The sequence below is a fragment of the Stegodyphus dumicola genome, chromosome X2, assembly GCF_044657685.1.
Source record: "Stegodyphus dumicola isolate Sdum_Otavi_A_Nest chromosome X2, ASM4465768v1".
Lineage (NCBI taxonomy): Eukaryota > Metazoa > Arthropoda > Arachnida > Araneae > Eresidae > Stegodyphus > Stegodyphus dumicola.
Window position 1 is genome coordinate 18114588 of NC_140781.1, and position 23021 is coordinate 18137608.

At 35.2% G+C, this 23021-nt stretch overlaps 1 protein-coding gene across 2 annotated transcripts in view; it reads left to right on the forward strand.

Moving 5' to 3' along the window:
* LOC118181398 (spectrin beta chain, non-erythrocytic 1-like) overlaps nucleotides 1-23021 on the forward strand; it is a 239244-nt gene that overhangs the window by 152407 nt on the left and 63816 nt on the right. For both annotated transcript variants that reach the window (XM_085809705.1, XM_085809706.1), the window contains exons 42-53: nucleotides 1016-1207; nucleotides 1839-1988; nucleotides 2128-2232; nucleotides 3138-3232; nucleotides 3341-3431; nucleotides 3521-3679; nucleotides 5913-6089; nucleotides 18037-18120; nucleotides 19072-19184; nucleotides 20669-20783; nucleotides 21521-21634; nucleotides 21740-21861. In XM_085809705.1, the coding sequence (XP_085665831.1) occupies nucleotides 1016-1207; nucleotides 1839-1988; nucleotides 2128-2232; nucleotides 3138-3232; nucleotides 3341-3431; nucleotides 3521-3679; nucleotides 5913-6089; nucleotides 18037-18120; nucleotides 19072-19184; nucleotides 20669-20783; nucleotides 21521-21634; nucleotides 21740-21861 (1517 nt within the window). The remainder of the gene's footprint in view (nucleotides 1-1015; nucleotides 1208-1838; nucleotides 1989-2127; nucleotides 2233-3137; nucleotides 3233-3340; nucleotides 3432-3520; nucleotides 3680-5912; nucleotides 6090-18036; nucleotides 18121-19071; nucleotides 19185-20668; nucleotides 20784-21520; nucleotides 21635-21739; nucleotides 21862-23021) is intronic.

A 23021-nucleotide genomic window follows, 5' to 3' on the forward strand; every position in this document is an offset into this window, starting at 1 on the left:
TTTCCGGATTGGTTTGAATAGTCTGATTTGTTTGTTGAGTTAATTGTATAAAGCCAGCGCCTTTAATGATTTTACTAGCTCAGCTAGATTAGCAAAAACTGTTTTTGCTTCATTGATAGTTTCTGAATACAGTCCTGATGATATGGCTTGTGCATAACTTTTTCCTTCTATGATACGGTTTGAGAATGTTTTGTTTTTGACAGTGTTATTTGTGCTATTATTGTTCTTGGGATACTTTTCACAACCCTTAAAACTGGATGTGTGAGGTCCCCCGCAGTTCGCACAGACTAGGGGCTTATCAGGGTTTTTTCTGTCAGGACATTCTTTAATTGAATGGCCTCCGCCGCATCGGACACATTTCGGTGCATAATTGCATCCGGCTTGGGTATGATTGAAGCCCTGACAGCGAAAACACTGTATGGGCCCCTGTCTGCCTCTATACTCCACTACTTTGATTTTCATGTCGCAGAGTTTGTATTCATTATAGATTCGCTTCGAATCGTCAGTTTTTGGTAAGGTAACAAGAAATAATGGGAGTGGAATGACTTCATCCATCCGAATGTTGACCATATTGTTAAACATCTATTTTATGGTCAACATGCAGCCAATCGCCTGCTCGCCAATTTATTTGTCCACAGATCCATGTAGGACAGACAGCGTGACTACTAGTGAGTGACTCGCATGGCATTATCTGCAATCCCTATTAATGAAGACTCGTAAGCGTTTGTTCAAGGTGCACGAAGCAATACTTCTGAGAGAAGCATGTCTGTATTATGGGTTTAATCTCGAGTTATTAATATTCATGTTAATAATTTAGAATTCTTAAAAGTTCACTAAGTTAATCTATACAAAAAAATATTGTATATATATAATACAGCTCTTTATTAGTGTGATTATTCTTAAACATTTTAACTAATTACAAGACAGTTGAGTTTATTTTCCTTTTAATTAGCAAGTTTTCTTTAGAAAGCAATGAAAAATCCCTGCTTTTCTAACCCGCTTATATTGTTTTAAGGTTCGAGAAGAGGAAAGCTGGGCAAAAGATATCTGCTTTGATTTGGAGTCTGAAGTCACGTCAAGAGATGTGCAGCAAATGGAAAATGCCCACAAAATTCTCGGAGCCGATATTGAGGCTAGGCTTAGTCGTTTCCAGCCACTGCATGAAGAAGGACAATCACTTCTTGCTTTCGATATTTTCCATTCTCAGGTAAGTATGTCATTTGACATTTAATTTCTCATTTACCATCTGTAAAGACCCTGGTATTAAACAGCCATGAAAACAGTTTTCATACATAAATAAGACTTCAAATAGTTTTTGCACTTCCCCCCCCCTCGAAAAATTGGCCTTGACAATTATTTTTATGGAAACAAATCATTTGTATGAATTCCATATTTTAGACTAAATTATTTTCAAAGCCAATTTCTGTTGAATTATCATACAAATTTCCTAAAGAATCGAAAATAAATTTTTCGTTTTTCCAAGATGTTTACAAATGCTAATATGTTTTTAAGATCATAATATGTTTACAAAATATTATTACTTTCATATTTTATGAAAACTATGATAAACTTGCTGTGCTAAAAGTTTATCAACCAGCACCTCAAACTTGCATATATTCTATATACTAAGAATCGAACACTATCTCCCCTCCAATAAAGCTACAAATGGCAGAAGAGTACTTTTGTGATTTGATAAAATTATTTGCCCTGAGATTTTTATCGACTTTTATTCTTTCTAGCCTTTCTTTTCCATCATTTTATACTGCTGTGTCATTTTCAAGCTACTTTGTTTCTCCTTTTCCTTTCTATTTTCCTACATACTTTTCTGAATTTTGCAGGTAAAAGAAAAACTGAAATCCTTGTCTGACATAGAGAAAAAATTACAAGAAGCTTGGAGAAAACGATCAGTGTTTGTTGAACAAAAGAAGAAGATATCCTTATTCTTCCTTGAAGCCAAACAAATTCAAGCATCCTACGCTAAGAAAGAAGTAAAGAAATATCTGTTTTTTTTTAACCGCTTTCTTATAAAACTAATTAGCAAACCTTTCATACTAACCTCCTTATTTTATCAAACATATTGAACTATCTGCGAGTGTTATCATCAGTAAAACTTTTCTGCCTTTTTAGATACAACTTTGTGGAAATGAAACAAAAGAAATTGTTGAAGATATCAAAAACGCTCTAAAAAAACACCAAGAATTTCAGAAAGCAATGGATATTCAGGAAGAAAAGGTAAATTTATTTTTGAAGATGTCTCTGAAATTTCATGCTCAATTTTGAGTTAATTTGCTTACGTTATCTTTCATTACTCTAAAATTAATTCTAATTTGCATTGAAGTATTCATTTGAATCTGTTGTGAAATGCAGATCGTAAACCTTTATGCAGAGTGCTTCAAGACAGTATGAGTAAATATCGTTTAAGAAGTTGGTCTTAGATCCATGGATACAATTAAGATGCGAATTAAAAAAGGGGTTGACATTCGTGCTGTAAGAATTTTGTCGCATAACTTTATTTACCAAAAATATACCAAGTTTAAATATCAAGTTTAAACTTTTATATGGACACTTTGAGGAGGAAGTTCCAATCAGTGAATTGATTTCATCTTATTAAAAACCTTTCATAAAATCTTTCGGTTTATATGCAAATTTGGCCACAAGAATTCGGTTCGATGGTATGGCTTAATTCCATGACTTTAGATAACTAAATTGCAGAGGATTCAGTTAAATAAAACAAAAAGTGAACTATATGCACTTATTTTTATCTTAAATTCAAGGTAATTTTTTTTCTCCCCCACAATGTTTAATATTTGAAAGTAAACAAATGAAGTTTCAAAAATTGAACTCGTACTAAAAATTCACATAAATGCTAACGAAAAGATTAATTTAAAATAATTCGGCAGAACATGTACATTGGACAGTTCTGCGAAAGCCTGCTACTGAACCATTAAAGTTTTAACTAACTCACTGAACCGTGAATTTTCAATGAAACGACTATAATTACTACATCCAGTGATAACTACTAAAATATTTTATAATGATTTTTATTACTTTAAAGTAAGGCATAAAATGAATTATATCTCTACACAAAATAAATTTCTTCATACTTCGTTTTGCTCATATGATATGATGTCACACAGTTTACTACCTGGAAGAAGGAAGGAGAGCATCTTATTAAGCAAAGGGTGGAAGAATCTCCGAAAATTCAGGAAAAAATTGATGAGCTGTCAGCCAGGTATTTTTGCTTTTCTAAAAATTATTTTTTTTATAATAAACATAGCATTTTATACTATTGAGATAACTGTTATTTAAAAAAAAACTTTCAAAATATTCATACTTTCAGGAGAAAACGTCTGTTGGACTTCAGTTCAGAACGAACCAAAACACTAAGAGATACTCTAATGTGCGCGCAGTTCAAAAGAGACACATTAGAGGTGAGATACTAATTATTTGTTCATTTTATAATTAGTAGGGCTTTCATACATTTTAAACTTATAATTTTGTAATATTTTCCTTTAACTAGGCAGAATCTTGGGTGCAAGAAAAGAAGAACAAGTTAAGACTGCTCCTTAAAGGTTATGAAAGACTGAAGGATGAGGAAAAAATTAAATGTTTGCAGAAGCAGCAAGCGGTTCATGCCGAACTAGAAGCTCACGAATCCTTCATGAATGATCTCATTGAAGTATATATGCTGCTTCATACTTTTCCACAATTTTTTGTGTGTGCTTTTATTATAATATTTAGTCCACGCGTGTTATAATAATAGCTTAAAAGTAGTAATTAAATAATAATTAGATAATAGCTTAAAAGTAGTAATTAAATAATAAAGTACTATTCGGTCTCGAGGGCCGTAAAAAATCGCCAAACTATTGTTGATGCCTATGCTGCCAAAAATAATTGCGGCAAGAAAGGAAGTATAATAGTAAATAACTATTTAAGATTGATGTTTTAATTTAGATGAAAGGTTAATTTCATATAATACTTTTTTATTATTATAATTTATATGAAAAAGGTTAAACATGACTGAATGGAAGCATAACTATTTCAGATCATTATTATAATTTATATAAAAATTGCTAAACAGAACTGAATGGATGCCTGCATTGCTATTTCGCTACCGACTTATCGCTAAAGCATAATTTCATCTCGTTGGTTGTTCAAACATAATTTTCCATAATGAATGATGTCTTTTCTTTGAAAAAATTCTCGGTAAAGTGCAGAAACGCCCACTTATTTGTTTTGGCGCCTTTTACAAGAGTAAAACAATTGGATTTTTGTCAATTTAGAATATATGTCAAAATAGGTCGATATGTACATAGATAAAGTCGAGAGTGTGCTCAGTGCTATTTTTGTGCAATTCTGTGATTTTTTTTAAGTGAAAATAGGTCCATGTGCACATGGATACTGAGTATGTGCAATTCTTAAAAACGCGTCAAGCAGTAGGTGATTCTGCACTTTACCCAAAATTCTATTGCCGACTTTTCGTCAAGGGCAATTCCCAAATAGTTAAATCCATAGAATATCAAAAAGGATTTAAAATCAAAAAAGGATTTAAAAATTAAAGTAGTATGTCAATGGCGTTTTAAGAAATATAGCACTATATAAACTTACGCAATCTGAAATCAACGCGTACGCTAGATTTGGCGCGCTGTTAAATGGGCGCGTTTGCTAGATTTGGCGCTTTTGCGCATACATTTTCGCTGCAATTTTTTTACGGCCCTCAAAACCGAATAGTACCAATAATAATTAGTTAATAGCTTAGCTCAAAAGTAGTAATTAAATAATAATTAGTTAATAGCTTAGCTCAAAAGTAGTAATTAAATAATCATTAGTTAATAGCTTAGCTTAAAAGTAGTAATTAAATAATAATTAGTTAATAGCTTAAAAGTAGTAATTAAATAATAAATAGTTCATAGCTTAAAAGTAGTAATTAAATAATAAATAGTTAATAGCTTAAAAGTAGTAATTAAATAATACGAGGGCTATCCAGAAAGTAGATTACGTTTTGGAATAAAAAAATAAACAAAGTATAGGAAACAAATTTTATTATATACAGATGAAAGCCACACTCAAATACTACTTTTCTACATAGTCACCATACAAATTAAGGCATTTATCGTAGCGATGTACGAGCTTGGAAATTCCTTCGTCGAAAAATTCGGCCGCCTGCGCCTTCAACCACTTCGTTACCTCTTCTTGCCTTCCATCCTGCACAAAACTTGTGGTAACCAAGCTTTTCGCTGATGATTTCGTGCAACAAACTTCGCGAAATTTGTGGAAAACTCAAAGAAAGTTCCGTTATTGTGAAATTTCGATTTTCACGGACTTTAGCATCGACTTTTTCGAGAAGTTCGGCGGTCACTATGCTGGGTCTCCCACTTCGATCTTCGTCGTGAACATTGGTTCGGCCATTTTGAAATCTTATGACCCACTGACGCACTCCACCTTCAGTGATAATGTTGTTCCCATACACTTCACGAAGCTGCCGATAGATTTCTATCGGTTTACAGTTTTTTGCAGTCAGAAACCTTATTACTGAGCGCACCTCGCAGCTCGCGGGATTTTCAATTAACGCAGACATTTCAAACCGTCACAGTATCTGAACGGAGCACAGCACGAACCTCTCACTAGCACGGCTAGATGCAGACTGAGCTGCGCAACGCTCTGACCCCAAGATGGCCGCGCTAGCCCCGCCCCTAGCGGACACAGACGGAAACGTAATCTACTTCCTGGATGGCCCTCGTAATTAGTTAATAGCTTAAAAGTAGTAATTAAAGTTAGTAATAAGTTTAAAATATTTTCGTCGAAAAGTCACCTTGTTATGAGTTGCTGCATCCGTAATGTAACTGATTTCTTCTGCGTTAAATAATAATGCTGCAAATTTTCTAACAGAAACCTTTTCTTACATTTTGTAGCAAAGCAGGAATGTAGTTGTTGGACAAGAAATTAAACTAAGGTTCGAGCTTATAGTGGAAAATTGGAAAGAAATGAAAAAGACTGCAGAGAGCATAAGAAACGATCTGTTGGAAGCTCGTGATAGCCTCCGTATACATGAATACTTCGAAAAAGTTGAAAAGTGGATAAAAGAAAAAGTAAGCCTAATTTAAAATTTATATTCTCCTGTTATACGAGAACTACTTTTACGAAAAGACGACAGTTATCAATTAACAGATAATTTATTAATGCACCTTATGTGCTTACAATGAGTTGAACGAAATAAATCGAGTAAATCCTCAAGTACAGGGCCGTATACTTAATACGTCCTTAAAAATTAAGCAAAGGAATAAAGTCAATTTTGACTTTTCTTGTAAATCATTAAACACTTTTCTTTAATGTAAATCTTTTCCTGTAACACTTTTCTGTCCTGTTTTTTGTGAATCATTAAACACTTTCTTCTGTTGCTCAACATTGTTGGTCCGAAAATCACACTTTCAATTTTTCTGCTGCCAAAATTATTCAAAAAACATCTTCCATTGGAGAACTGGATTTTCTTAGAGGCATTTCACATTCAAAAAAATCTTTCTGTTCTTGTTAACGATCCTAATTCCAATCCATCTTTGCCTTTGGCCTTTAAAGAAATTATGTTTTAGTTCTGGTTTCACCAACAGATGGCGCCACTTGCTTATTCTTGTCCAGGCTTTCTTATCTTATCTAATCATTATTTCTTATCTTGTTCAATTGCGGTTTTGCAGCTGAGAATGGTGGTTCGGTAAAACCATCGAAACTAGTCCTGTGAAAAATTTTGAAAATTAATGCTGATTTTTGTTGTTTGACTTGTGAATTAGCACTTTTCTTTCCTTTTTAACATGCATTCTTTCGTTACCAAAGGAATTATCTGCTCATTTCGGAGCTCAAACTGTCATAATACGGTTGCTAGCTGCTCAGGAGGTTATATTATGTAAATCCGTGAAAGCAAACGAGGGCTATCTGGCGAAAGATATGCCTTCGGGGAGAATTGAGGGAAAATGGCTCATATTTTCACTTTAGACTTGGGGAAAATCACGAAAACCAACCATGCAGCCGCGCGTTCGCCTGGGATCGAGCCTGAGTCGAACTCCCAGAATTTAGTTGTCTTAGTTTCTCGCCGCAAGTGAAAGCTAAAAAGCTAATAAAAAATTAAAAGTAGAAGCTAAATTTAAAATGTTATTGGTTGTAAGTTGGCCAGAAGTTGAAAACGGTTCATGTAAATAATCAGACAAATAAAATCTGTATGTCTGAGGTGAGTATACATACAGATTTTATTTTAAACACATAATAAACCATGTTCTGAATTAAACAAACTGTGCACTGGAATGGAAATTAAAACTTTCCGTTCCCGCAATAGAATATAGCGAAAGATGGCAATGATAAAAACTATTTTTCATAACAGATAGATATTCCTTCGGTTTTAATATCAGTCATTAAAAAACACTGCGTTTTACTTCAAAACTGATAGCGGCATTACATGTATGGGAGCAGAAATTTGGATATTAATGTTATATAAACAACATAAATTCATACCTAATAATTACAATGAACACCATATCTGTGAAACATCTAGAGCAAAAGTTCATTCTGTGTTATGCGGTAGGTAACTGTGTGTATAAGACACTTAACTGAACATATCAATCAATAATATAACAATAACATACTAAATATTGTGAGCAGTCATAGTGAAACATAAATGCAAGATAAGTAAACAATTTTAAATTCCAAGATGTTGCGTTGTGTTAAACAAAACCCATTCTATGTTTAAGGTCCAGTGTAAAAGATAATTACAATAATACAAACAGGATAATAAAATCAACTTACGTTTATTTAAGGTAGGAAAATATTATGAATACAAAACATAAAAGAGAGTCATGACCTCACTAAACATTACAATTAAACGTGGTGGCTGGTTCAATTAATGAACTAATTTGAAACAACAGAAAAGGATGACATACCCTTCTTTAACATAATTGGGATTCATCATTACATTTGAGTTTTGTTATCGAACATTACTTCTCCAAAAAAAAACTTGGGATAGTATCTGAAATGAGAAAACAAAAGGGGTTAGATTGACGAGACTCAACCAAGCTATTGGTTCGGAGGCCAGGCTACCCTCCTATTACTGCTTCCAACCCGCAGGACACAGGTCTTCCCTCCACAGGCCATCATGACAGCGTAAATTTTAGGATTTTAGAAATATAGGTGTTGCAGCCTCTCTTCGGTGTTGGTTAATTTACGTCGCTACGTCTAAGATGAGGCTCACCTCCGAGCTGCTCGTCCAAGTTGACATCTTATAAGTTCTCGTGAAATTTCTTTTTTTTTTTTTTTTTCCGTCTCTCTTCTGTCGTCTCCGTCACTGTCCCCGTCTCCCGAAAAAAGCCTCTCGAAACTGACTGACTGACTGATAACTTATAGCCAGAATACCACTGAGATCAGTAGTTTATCTGGCTCAATCAAATTTATGCAGGATGGGCACAATAACATAGAACTATCTTCACATAATGTCCGCAGTAAGGAGGAGAAAGACGGATAAAGAATAGGAAGACCAGCAACGCAAGAGCTCACAAGCAAGTAACCGGCCCGGTAAAGGCGTGACTAAGTGGGAGTCATAAAATGAGTGTAGAATGTGAATAAAACTAGAGAATTTAAGAAATACACAGTACAATAAATGAGTAAAATACAAAATTAAGAATGCTAATAAACACATTGGGTACATCATTTACAGGTGGGCACTAGGTGGGAAAGTTCGGGTCCCTGATAAGGTGGGCCGCAAGTGGGCGCAGTTTGGCGTCCTCATTCAATATTTCGTAGGTAAAGATATCAAAATTTCTCATATGGTCACAGTTCAGAGCTTTCGTGAAGAATTTCCTGTTGATCTTATTCAGGTGCTCTTCTAGAGTGTCCAGTTTTAAGTCACAGTGTAGTGTAGCATTGCTCACAAAAAAGTGAGCATGGGTGATAAGCCTTAGGACTTTGTTTTGCATGATTTGAAGTCTTTTTATATCCTCCTTGGTAGCCGTGCACCAGGCCGGCGACGCATAAGTCATCAATGGCCTAATTGCCGTGATATAAACTAGCCTCTTTTTCCTGAGGTCTAAGCTAGAATAATTACCCAATATAGGGATGAGACTATTTACAACAGTGAAAATTTTTCTTCTGACCTCTGTTATATGATCTCCCCATTTTAATCTTTCATTTAGCATTACTCCTAAATATTTCGCCTTACTAACTCTAGGAATCTCTTCAGAGAATAAGAAGAGCTTACTGTTAATAGTCAACTGTGTATTTTTCCTTCTTATCAATAATAATTGCGATTTTCTGGCATTAATAGCAATTCTCCAAGTCTTACACCACTTTTCTACCACTGGTAGAAGCTCCTGTAATTTCTTGATTGCATGGTGTGCGTTTGCGGACTTTACGGCTAATGCCGTATCGTCCGCATAGCACCCAAGAAAGTAATTTCTGCCAATGTGAGCCCTAGGAAAGTCATGAACATAAAATAAATACAGGACGGGCCCTAAAATGGATCCCTGTGGGACGCCTGCATTCATGGTGCGTAAACTGGAGATGTCCTTTCCAATAGCCACAGTGAATTTCCTATTAGTGATGAAAGACATAATTAGCTGAATCAGCTCTCTATCCATAGGGAGATTTATAAGTTTATAAATAAGCCCATCATGCTAGACGCGGTCGAATGCCTTCGCCACGTCTAGCATGAGTAAGGCGACATTTTGTTTCTTGTGAAGCGCATCCCCACAAAACTCGACGAGCCGAACCAGCTGCTTCGTTGTTGAAAGCTTTCTCCGGAAACCAAATTGTTCCGGAGGCAGTAATTCAATATAGTTTTTCAATCTGCTGTAGATTAATTTCTCAAAGACCTTTCCTAGTCCCGGAAGCAAGCTAATGGGCCTGTACCCATCTGGCTTAGTGTTATCCTTGCCGGGTTTAGGCAATAAAATAACTTTTGCGATTTTCCATTTTGTGGGAAAATAGCATTGACTAAGACACGCATTGATAATACTCGTGAATTTTGTCACAACATTGCAGGGCAGATTTCTAAGTGCGTGATTATTAATACCGTCTATGCCAGGGGCCTTTTTGACTTTAAGCTTCTTTGTGATTTCTTTGATCTCACTGGGGGTAGCAGTGGCCATGTACCTCTTAGCAGTGTGGGCATTAAGCCAATCCCTAACAAAGTAGCATGCCTCATTGACAAAATTAATGTCCATGGGCGTCACGTTAGGTCTGAACTGCTCTTCTAAATGGTCCGCAAGGACCGTCGATTTGTCTTTATTGTTGAGAGCAACAGAGTTTTCAGTATAAATCGGCTTATTGCATGTACGCTGCCTTTTCAAGTTACGCATGAACGTCCAGAGACTGCCATCATTCGGACTAAGATTCTGAATTTTTTCTTCCCATACATCTCTCTTATGCTCATCTATTTTCTTTTTAATTAATTTATTTAATTTGTTCATATCTCTTTTAACGTGAGGGCTCCATGTAAGGTGCCACGCTTTCCTCATCCTATTCCGGTCCTTAATCATCTCTCTAATTTCCTGTGGCAGAATGCCAGCGTTATTATTTCTTCTCACGTGTCTAGAGGCATTTTCAATAGCATTATTGATTGAATCAGTGAGGGTATCAACTGCATCATCTATATCTTTCCGCGAGTTCAGAGTATCAAAGACGGGCGGATTCTGACTGAGAAACTTCTGGAACTTATTCCAGTCAGTCGTGCGGATCATTTCATTTTCTGCCTCTTTAGTAGTGCCTAGGTAAGCAATGACCGGTATATGGTCAGAGCTCAATTCGTGCTTTACTTCAGTATAAATAGGGATTGAAGTATTTGTCAGAAGAATATCAAGAAGGTCTGCATTTCTTGGGTTCTGTGGTCTATACGTATACTCCTCAGTAACATGCAAGGCAACTGGGTGATTATTTATAAATTCATAGAGGACCTTACCATTTTGGTTAGTTTTACGGCACACCCACTCGGAGTGCTTTGCATTGAGATCACCCGTTAGGATATACTTATTAGTGTCAGAGAGAAGTTTGGAAAGAACACTTTCCGTCAGTAGTTTCCTGGGCGGATTATAAAATGAAATGAAATTCAAATTACCATATTGCGGTAAGTACACTGAGACTGCGACCATCTCATGTCCGTCGTTTCTATCTTGGCTAATCAAACAGGACTGTAGCGAGTTTCGCACATAAATTGCGGCCCCCCCCACCACGGTGACTCAAACGATCGCACCTATATGTGCGGTAATTAGGCAAATTTATACGCACGCATGGCGTGGCAAAAGTCTCTGTTACAAGGGCAATATCAATATTGTGATTGTTAAGGAAGTTTAAAAATTCCGTCAACTTGTTCTGAATGGCATGAGCATTCCAGAATGCTAATTTTATGGGATCTCCTTGTGTGGTGTACCTATCCATTAAGATCTTGATTTATGGTAGTTTTGTCCTTATGAGTAGGTGCATTTTGTCCTATTTGCTGTGTTAAAAGAAAGCCGGAGCTCTTAATGACCGATACAAGCTCGGCCAGGTGTGCAAAAAACAGTTTTTGCTTCCTTGATCGTGTCTGCATACAAACCAGTAGACAGGGCTTGTGCAAATGTTTTATTTTCTATAACCCTACTAGTATAGACTTTTGGCTTATCTTGTTTCTTTTTAGGGAACATCTCACAACCCCTAAAGTTCGAGGTGTGAGATTGTTTACAGTTCGCACAACATGGTGACAAGTCAGAGTTTTTATTAGGGCATTCAAAGGACAAATGTCCCTCTCCGCATCTCACGCACTTGGGTGCATAGTTACAGCCAGTTTGCGTATGATGAAATCCTTGGCACCTATAGCATTGTAGCGTGCCCGATCTACCTTTATAATTTTCGACTTTAATTCCTAGGTCACATAAGTGAGTTTCGTTGTGTATATCTTTGGATTTGGGTTTCTTAGGCAGAGTAACTAAAAATAGCGGAAGTTTAATAACCTCCCCTTTTCTTCTGCGCGTAAGTTGTTTAACTGATTCAACTTTGTATCCTAAATCCTCTAACTCCTCTTGTATTTCTACCGTATCTGTATCTCTTAAAAGACCTCTTATCACAACTTTTATGTCTTTATCCTCAGGAAGCGTGAAAGAGTGATGTTCCACTTTCGTGTCTTTTAAATAAGTAACAGTCTGCCTGTAATGTTCAGGGTTTCTGATGAAAATTTTAATCCCTTTATTATTCTTATTAGAGTTAAACTCAATGTTTCTCTGTTTAAGTGCCCTAGCTATGTTTTTCCAAGTAGGGTAATCTACTTTAATAGTTATGGGTGGTATCCGTGACTTTTTCACAAATTCCGTTTCTATGTTTTCATCTGAGCTTGTATTTTGTTTAGACGTACTAGCGTCCGTGTCCATACTATTGTTATCCTCACCATTAGTGGCATTTTCACTAAGTCTCTCCTCCATGGTGTTCATTTGAGTTGCGCCAGCCTGGGGAATATGAGCGTCAGTTCGCCCAGTCGGGCACGTGACCTCATCTGGATAACTGAGTGGTCGCGCTGCGTTTTCGGTTCCAGACCTACTCGCTGCAGCCTGTTTCTCAGTTCCTTCACGAGATGGCGCCACATTATTGTGGCTGCTGACTCAGAGCTCAGTGTTTGTGTAATTTTACTACCTATGTCCTGACTAGGCGAGATTTTTAAGCTTTTGGGAGCCTTCGGTTTGGGATTTCGTTTCAAGCTAACATCACCTTCATGTCTGGTACTGTGCGTGTACTGTTCGACAGTAAGTGCGGAGTCATCATCAGCTATGTTCGCAAGAACATCAAATTTGTTTTGCACCTCAGGAGGGTCCGATTCAGTATCGCTCAGAGTACGTTTCGTACTTTTGGTAACAGCAGTCCAATGCATATCGTGTTGTGAGACATCAGCATGATGGGAATCAATATCATTAGACGCTAACCGGTTAGAACCGACTTGCGCTAAGCCTAGTTCAGAGCCACGTGCAGAGTTCAGACTTGCACGTACTTTATCCGATAGATTAGGGAGAAGCTTTAATAGAAAATCCAGATCAATTCTTTCATCCTCAGTCAAAGGTAAATCCTTCTCTTTGGAAGTTAATTCCGCATATCGAGCGAAAATTAGTTTGACCAGTGACATGTTGATCAAGTCCTTAAACCAGTTCAGTCATCAGGGAAAAATAGATGCAAAGAATCAGTAAAATTGCACTAAGGCCTTTTTACTACTCTTTGGTCACTTAAGACCGGTGAGCAACCTTTTATGTGCTAACAACTGATCGCAGAAGAAAAATCAAATCGATTTGGTAAAACCGAGAGCCGTGCTAAGACAACCTTCACGTGCGACTGACAAACTGAGTATAAAATCTCTGTCTTGACGCGGAGGAGACACTCAGATAATTTGCATTTGGCGAGATTTCTGAAATCGCGTTAACTCTTTCGCATCGAAAGAAGGCCAAATCTGGTTTCTTGAAACATTGAGAACGCCCGTGTACACGAGTTTTTCCTGAAATCGCCTCTCGAAAACACTGCGCAGCCGTTTTAGTAGCTGGCGCGTTTTTTGAAAACTTGGCGTAGATGGTGACTAGCAGGAAGCCAAAAAAGGCAACCCACACTCTGGATCTTCACGGGAAAAGGGTTTCCCGACTACCAAAAGGAGCCGTTTCTCGCCATTCCATCCATTCCATCGTTCAACTTCCAAGGCCACACCAATGTGTCATCACAACTGCAGGCGGAAACAAGGGGGAAGAAACTAGCCTCGCTCCAGGGTCCTAGTCGATAATGCAGATCTTCTGTCTCAACGTATATTTTCCCCCACCATAAGTATGCTGTAGAACATCACCCTGCTAGCCTGGTCCAGCAAAACAGGGTCCCTTTTTCGTGAAACCCAGATGGTAAAACTATCAAGCACTTTCGCCCCCCACACATGGTGGAACGCTTAGCAGAAAGGAATTTTGGGTGCAGTACAACTGCTGACAAGAATTTCCGCTGAAGGAAAGAGGGCAAGGGGTGAAAATCTCTGAACTAAGTTAATACAAAATGACTTTGGTAAATTAAAAAAAATGAAGCTACTAATTACACATTATAATACATAATAAAAATGTCAGCACTGTAATAATTGTTTCCTCAGCCACCAATTGAGACTAAACACAATTTATCCAAAAGAAATACAAATAGAATCAAATTTTTTTTCTTCTACCGCCAGTCAGAAAGTATGTATTCGTTTAACGTTAAAAGAAAGAGGGATACCAATTAAATTACTCCAAGTTAAGAAAAAAAAAATTAACACACAAAGGTGCAACAACAAGTTTTAAAATAAAAAAAAATTAAAGTTAAAAGTTAAACAACCTTAAGGGTGAAAACAACTAGAACAAAAACAAAAATCCAAGTCCCTAAACTCAAATTAAAATTAAACAACTTCAACTCAGAACTTATAAAAACAACCTAACCAAAACTTAAAGTTTACAAAAGTTACAATTTAAACTTACAACCCACTTTAAACAACAACAACAACAAAAAAAAAACAAAAAAAAAAAAAAATAGAACTTCAATTACAAATCAAAACTGAAATAAGCAAAACAACTTAAGCTTAAAAAAAAATATAACGATTAATACATAACATTAATAAAAAATATCAAGTTAAGATTAAAATCTTAATAAAATAAAACAGATTTAAAAATTTCCGTATGATCAATAGACGTCGCCACGAAATGAGTTGAAAACGTGGTCTCAGAGATTTGGCTGTTTTTTCGGTTTTATGCATAAATATTTTACGAAACCTGAGTTAAGATTCCATACGCGTAAAAATCTCCAGGCATAAGAGTTAGATACGTAAGTTTTAGATCTCCATTCTAAGCGTAAGATTTCCAAGGCAAGCATTTGCAGGGGTAAAAAGAATTTGACGACTCGACAGATGTAACGCGAATACATTTGATTAAGAATTCCATTTCTAGAAGCACAGATGTTTGCTTGGATATGCACTGCAGTCTTTATGTTTTTAATATCAACTGGGAGAATAACGTAGTCTTGTCAAAAATGAAAAAATGAAAAGTGTAACATTTTTAAGAGATATTACTTTTGGTGCTTATAGCGACATTGTTGAAAAACGGGAACTGGCGCTTTTAAGCCTTGGTGAGAAACAGATGGTTACCGATACACACATAAGCAATTCACCCAATGCCTACAGTGCAAAGTTTATTTAATATATATATACAGAAACAATTTAATATAAATGTTTATTTTATATAATTTTGCAAGCAGTTTATTTAAAGTAAAACGACATATAAAAACGTAGCTGAAATTTATTTTAAACAGACATATTATGGTCGCCTTGCCAAACCAACGACTTAAGACTGCTGAATGCAGAGAGCTCATGTGTTCAAACGCGTGAACGGGCTGGCTTCATGGATGGTTTTCATCAGGTTTAATGATAATACGAGCAAGTCTCCTTAGAAAGTATTCCACGAAGACATCCCATGCTCTAGGCAGATAATCCTCAAGCTCACTTGCCATATTCAAATTATCTAACCTAACCTTCCAGTTTCCTCAACTCAGCCAATGCTGCTAATAATGCTTCAGAAACAGTATTACTACCGATGTGACCCTGAACATAACTCTGCTAGGTGGGACGCAAGAGTATACAAGTGTTACCCGTGTGCATTTTATTCCGCCACTTCCCTGATCCGCATAAGAGGGAAGACTCAAAACAGTAGGCATATGAAATATTTAGCAAAGAAAAATCGAGAAAACTTTCATTAGCTGGAGAAACATAAACGTACATGCACATGGAAAATGCAAATTACATGCACATATGCAGATCTGTTACTGTAAACATTGAATGAACAGGGTATGCGTGTCGGTAGCTGTCTGTTTTTTTCCAACGCTAAAATGCGCCAGTGCCCGTTTCTAGCCATAACTCTTCATAACTCTAACTTTCCCTGGCCTTCAAACTTTAGGAGTGATTTTAATTTACGATATAAAACATTAAAAGTTAAATTTTCAATGCACATTTAATCAAAGATATTACATATTCTAATGCCCTTAATTTTACATGACTGGAACAAAGAATTTGACTGGAATTCTATTTCGGAACATTATTGGATGCTATGTTCCATGATGTTACACGTCATTGCACTTCAATCAGGACATGAAACCATGATCTACAGAGAGGCTTGCAAGTCAGTTAACTAAGACTCAGTTCTTGTTGTGTGTGCATTACGTTTAAAATTATTTTAATATACCACTTTGCGGAAACAAAGGAGACCAACCGTATTTTCGCTAAGGGTTATTAGAAAAACGGATTTTGAATGCCGGATCTTCCAGTTTGGTAGTTGAGCCGCCCAGATGGGAAAGTAATCAGTAACTCTGATTACCGTACCGAATAACCCGGGTTCGAATTCCGGAGAAGGCATGGATGTAAATTATGTGTCCCTTCACTGAGGCAACAGTAGCCCACCTGTTAGGTGACTCCATAATAAAGTGACCACCGTTTCTGGCTATAGTAATGGCCAACACCTATAATGGCTTGTGCTCACCATTGATGGAGGGAAAAATTCTAGTTGAATGCTTCAACACCAGAGTAAGCAAGGAAATATGCTGTAATTCCTTACATTTTCCCGTACTTAAATGGCGGATGGAGCAACACCACTGACTAAGGAGAGATATTAGTGGCACCCAGTTATTAATGGTGATGAGTTACCGCCCACCATAATGCCCTTCCCCCCCCCCCAAAAAAAAATGCATAATTTTGATTTTGAATAATGAGGGACTACTTTTCGAACTTCGATGTCTTTTTAGTTAGACTGAGCAGAGGTGGATGAAGTGCGACAGACTTAGCAATGGCATCAAGTTTTTTCCCTAACTGATTGACATTCGTAATAACAAAAGGAATGTGTCTGATTAATCAGGAATTTAATTCCATTGATTTAGTTTTAAAAAATTAAAATGAGCTATGGTTTATGTATATTATAATTATTTCAAACATTTACATCATTTTAGGAGTTTTTAAAAATGAGCTTTTACAGTTATACTTAAAATTATTTCGAAGCAAGAGAGATGAAAAATTAGCAATGCTCTCGCCGGAACTCGAACCACGGACCTCTCGAATAAGCATCCAGTGTGCTGACCACTAAACCACAAAGACATGCTAAGAAAGCGGGAGAAATACCTTATAGTTTCCGCCTTTTAAAGGGAGACTGGGGTTTTAGAGGACCCAATCGCTAAATCGCTGGTGGTGAAGAATCATCATTCACCACATTTTTGGTTCGGGCACCATTGTAGGGACATTAGGTTATTTCGAAGCAGGAGAGATGAAAAATGAGCAATACCCGCCCCGGGACTCGAACCACGGACCTCTCGAATACGCGTCGAGTGTGCTAACCACTACACCACGAAGGCATGCTAAGAAGGCGGGACTACCTTATACAGTTCTCATAAGAAATTTTTGCGATTCATTGCTTTGAGAGTTCGAAAGCGTGGCAAAACTACTTTCAGTTTTATAAGACTTGAAAGACATTTCAGTGCTTTCTCAAATCTCCCTGTCCTGTGGAAATTCTCTGGCATAGAAATACATGAAGAATTTTTTTACATCTTTCGTAAAGCTCACTGTTTTACGTAGAGGTCATTTTTATCTCTATCACTATTCTTTACAAGGACATATAGAAATCATTTTCAGCTTTGCTATTAATACTTTCCGGAATGTCGATTTTCTGCGATCTGCTGTGTATGAGTATGATAATATGATACAATTTACTTGAATTATATTTGAAACCGAATGTAACGTGTTTCTGGTATCGTTTTCAGAAAATGTGAAGAAAATATAAAATTACCGCAATACTCCGGAATTTTCTGAATTTCCTGCGCAGTGATTAAAGAAAACCTTTGTCTGCTTGTGTCTTTAAAAGTAATTCGGAAAAAAAAAAAAAAAAGTTTACCTTTAATTTGCAAAACGTGGCCAGTGTGCAATGCTGTTTCATAACTGTGTTAAGTTAATGAGCAATATTCAATGAATTTTTGTGATTTTTATCAGTTTTTAATTGAATTGAATTCCTTTTCCTTTTTTTCCAGGAACTTATGATCCAAGCAAATGATACTGGGAAAGATTATGAACATTGCATTGCACTTCAAACAAAACTAGACGATTTAAATACTGTACGTATAGTTTCGAATACCTTATTTTTTTTCATTTTAAACCCTTACGACCTTATTTACCTTTATTTTACCCTGCTAAGTTACGGTCGATTATTAATTATGTCACGCTAATACCGGCTACGTTATAACTATGCCGCTGTTAACGTGTTAAGTTACAATCGATTATTAACTTGTCGCTCTTATAGCGTCTTAAGTTACCTAGAACAATCATTATTGGCCTCTTATATCCATCCATGTAAGTTTAGAATTTGTACTGTTTCTTCCCGTTCATAATATAAATCCATGAGTGTAACCAATATTTTCAATTCTGCGTTAAGTTAACAACTAAACTGTAATCTGCTGCTTTGGTACGTTTGGGCTTAGGAATCAAATTTGTTAAATTCTATATCAATGAACTCGGACGAAAGAAATAATCTATATTACTATTATTTCATTATTGACAAAGGTTTTCTAATTCTTAATAACTATTAAAAATAAAATATTTTCTAATTGCTTTATTGAGGTTTTAGAGTACTTACAATTAATATAGTAATGTATTGCATTGATTTCATGATGTGTTGAGTATTTATGTAAAAATTTATCGGCGCCAGTACACAGTATTTACGTAAAATTAAGTATAAATATTTTATTATGACAGTCAATTTAGTACTACAGCTGTCAGTAGAAGTGGTGTATTTTTTCTTGAAATGTGAGGCGGTTTAACTGTTAATCAATAAAGAGATTATACTCATTATTATGTAAATTTATTTTTAAATAAGTTGCTTTTTTCTAAGTCATTCACTTCACAGAAGATAAAATAGCAATGAGTTAAGAAATATAACTGACCAAGTTTACATCAATTGAAAGGCCTATTTTTAGCGTGAAAAATACAAATCTAAAGCGGTTTTTAATAAAATTTCTAGAAATGTAGGGAAAGTTTATAAATAAAATGAAATTTCTCTTTCTGTTTAGGAGGCAAAAGTGGACGAAACCTTAATGAAAGAAATGAGAAATCTCGCCATAAAGCTTTCAAGAAAAGAGGATCAGAAAGGAATATATATTCGATACGAAAGAATTGAGGAAAGGTATTGGTGACTAAACTTTATATAAAAGCATCCATTGCAAGAATGCAATGCAAAATGCGATGTAATATATTAGCTTTCTTTAATACAGTTAAAAAAAAGTCGTGTGTTTTAAAATTTCATATATTGTATTAATTTAGTTATCACTCAGAATATCATACATATATTATATGATATAGATTATTTTGCGAAGTTTAACTTCGATCAGATAAATTAGTTAGGAAATATTGCACTCTGAGAAGGTCGCATAATCAAAATCAGGAAAAAAGGAATCGAAGCAAGTTTCTGATTTCCCAGATTCTCAGCAGAAAAGAATTCTTACTCAAAATATTTTCAAGATCAATTAAAAACTTTTTTTTTTTAAATGCCATGCTTTTTTTTTTTTTTTTTTTTTTAGAAAGCTGACTGCAATCTTCCCGAAAGTCTGGAGACCACTATATACCTGTAGCGTCATTACAGACTACATGACATTTACAGTAATAATTAAAAATTGAAAATATGCTTTACGAAGTAGAGGTCAGCTTACATAAAACATCATAAATCACTCAGAATGTTATTTTTGCAGTTCGGAAGACCATGACCATGAAAACATGAAATTTATAGCAGCAATAATTTTCCTTTCTTTATTATCTATCAGTGCTAAATCGAAACGAACAAAATTTAAGTTTTTAAAAATTTGCACTGGGGAATCTAATCAAATAAGCTCCGCAACCATTGATTTACATACGAAGCGAGAAAAACTGGCTTTAAAATTTTGCGTCAAGGAATATGAAGATTATATTGTCGAAAAATAAACCAATAAATCATCCAATTGCACGTCACTATACGCCTGAAGACTTATAAATTGGGTTTGCTTCTACCAAAATCATCTAAAAAAAGCTTTCTGATTAGGTAAATTACATCTTCTGAGGATTTTCATACTCTGTACATTAATCAGTGACTTGTGTCGTAATCAATACTTTCCATCAATCTATAAGCATACCAACTCTTAAACCGGTTTCCATTTTTCACCCCATGATGGCACCACTTGCTTTGTTTCTCTTCGTTATTTTCCTCTTTTGTTCAATTTCGGAGTGCGTGATCTGTACAAGGAATGGAAAAAATAGTGATATCGTTTTCTGTTTGCGATACTTTGCATTCGATTTGGCTTAATAAAGGAATGCAGCTGAAGATTGCAATAGTATTTAGTCGCTTAATGCTTACCCACTGACACTAAATTGACGCTAAATACTTTTTTTTTTTTTTTTTAAATCTGTATGCACTTATATGCAAAGATCCAATTTTAAAAAGATACGAAATTAGTATAGAACCGAATGGTGATTCATTTCAATCTTCCAGACTGTTCGACTAATTTGCATTTCAAACAAGTTTAAAACATCAGTTAAAAAATAATTAAATTAATGGAAATAGGATATATAGAATAATTTAAGATATAGTTTTTGCTTGTAACAAATAAATAATTTAGCAACAAATATATTTTATTGCAGGTGGGAGCAACTGAAACACGAGATGAGGGATTACAGAAAAAAATTAGAAAATGCACTTTGCGTACACGCGTTCATTAAGGATGTAGATGATACGATCGAATGGATAAGAGAAAAAGTAAGACTATTTCATGACATTTAATATCGTGTGATTCGACTGTAAATTAAAATTCAATTGCACAGTCCCTAAAATTCAATATGAAGAAGAAGATTATTGAAATATAATATGTTGACAAAATTAAACCATTTCAAAAATCAGGCCTAGTTATTTAAATTTTTTGAACTGCGTTACAGCACATGAGAAATGCATTCTCTCAAGATGCTGTTTCCAGCAGATGTATCTACCAACAGCAAAAAATTTAATTGAATAACCTAAGTTATTAAAAGCATTCTTCACGTGTGTTTGAAAGATTGGTAATTTAGGAAATTTAATTCCAAGAAGTTAATAGATTTTCTGAAAAACTGCTTAAGAACCTCATATTCGGATTAATGATGGACGAGCTATACAACTTCGACTTTTAAAAAATTTTACATACCTATTTATAGTAGTAGTAGTACTTTTTCTGCTTTCAGAGCATGAATAATTTCAAATCCTTTTTCACGAGAAGAAAAATCCCTTCGTTCAAGTTTCACTATCAATAATCTCTTTCTTCAAAACCAAAGGAAGATAGAAAGAACTTTCAAGTTTTCTTTGCTACCATTCTCTGTCTTTCCCCTTAAAATAGGGAATTTTCTTGTAACTTTCTTACACTTTTTGAAAATAAATGACTAATAATCGAAGTTAATCTGCTTTTCTTAACAATAGAGACTATATTACGAATAAGTTAAATTCAAATGTATTTTCTTCTTTGATAGACGCTGATACTATCTACTAGAGAAGAAACCAAAGAATTAAAAGTAGTGGAAGACATGAAGCGAAAACTGGATCGAATGACGCAAGATCTGACTGCTCTGGAGGATAAGATAAAAGTAAGAGCATTTTAAGTGTTTAAACATTTCTAATGGCATATCTTGTGATTCAATAAGACTAATTTGTAAATGTTTAAAAAATTTTTTTATTATTATTATTTTCAGCAACACGATTTAGAAGCAAGATCATTAGCACAAAGACATGAGCTATCTGCTGCAAGAATAGAAAAGAAGATGAGCCAGGCTCAAAATGAATGGTCATCACTTAAAGAAGAATTAAGAGCAAAGTGAGACTTACTCTATGTCATACTGTGACATTATTTTTACTCTCAGGACTCAGGAGTCACGGCATATTGTTTTTGTTCTTGGGCTATTGTAGGGATATTTTAAGTTTTCTTACACACATTTCACAAAAATCCAGCACGACCGGATATCAGTTTCTTTAAACTGTCGCCTCCGAAAAATTTCTGAAAATTCGAATCGCAATTACTGTCGTGAATCATCAACTTTCGTAGCTAGATATCACCCAATTTTTACTTCTTTGTTTTTGACAATTTACTTTACTGAAAACATTTACAAACAGAAACCTACTATTTAAATTTTGTCATTAAATATTTAGTATTTATACCTCAGTGTTAAAAGTTTTAATTTTAATCAAAAACGTTTAATATTCATTCAGCCTAAATCGAGCTTTGGCTTAATAAAGGAAAACAGAAACTTGGCTTAACAGATCTCGGGGGCCAAAATCAAGAGCGTCCGGATTCTCGCGATATTACGCCTAAATTTCATTGTAAGTACTTGCATATGTACAATTTGTCATATGTAGGGACTCAGTGAGTATGAAATTAAATTTTATTAATCATTCAGCATTTTTTTTTTTTTTTTTTTTTTTAAATTTGGGAGAGGCAATCTCAGGAAAGTACGCGGGGAGCGAATGGCCTAGGAACGGCCATATTTGCAAAGAAAGAGAGCTCACCTCTCAGAAGTGAACAGAAATCGAGGTTTAATTTCTAAGTAACATTCATGTTATTTAAATTAACTTCTTACCAGCACGCGCCGACTGCATCATATGGAACTATAAATTGCATCCTAACTTCTAAGCAGAGCAGCATTTTTATGTAGGTGTTATTTTATTTTTAAGAGAGACCATTTATTCATGGTAAATATTTCTGGAGAAATAAAGCACTACAAAAATTAGACAACAATGCAGATTTTTTTATTAATTTTGTTCGAATTTATTTTTTCTTCTTCAAATTTATATGTAGTTAATAAGTAGTGTTTATGATAAAAATGTCCGAAGTATAAAACATTGGCAACGAGCCCACTTAAAAGTTTTTAAGGAAAAAGCGTATTTTCAGTAATCTTCATAAAAGTCACTGCTATATAACGGGTGGCCATAATTAAACTGACAGTGCTCACAGTGTTCTGTAGCGCGATCTACTATTTG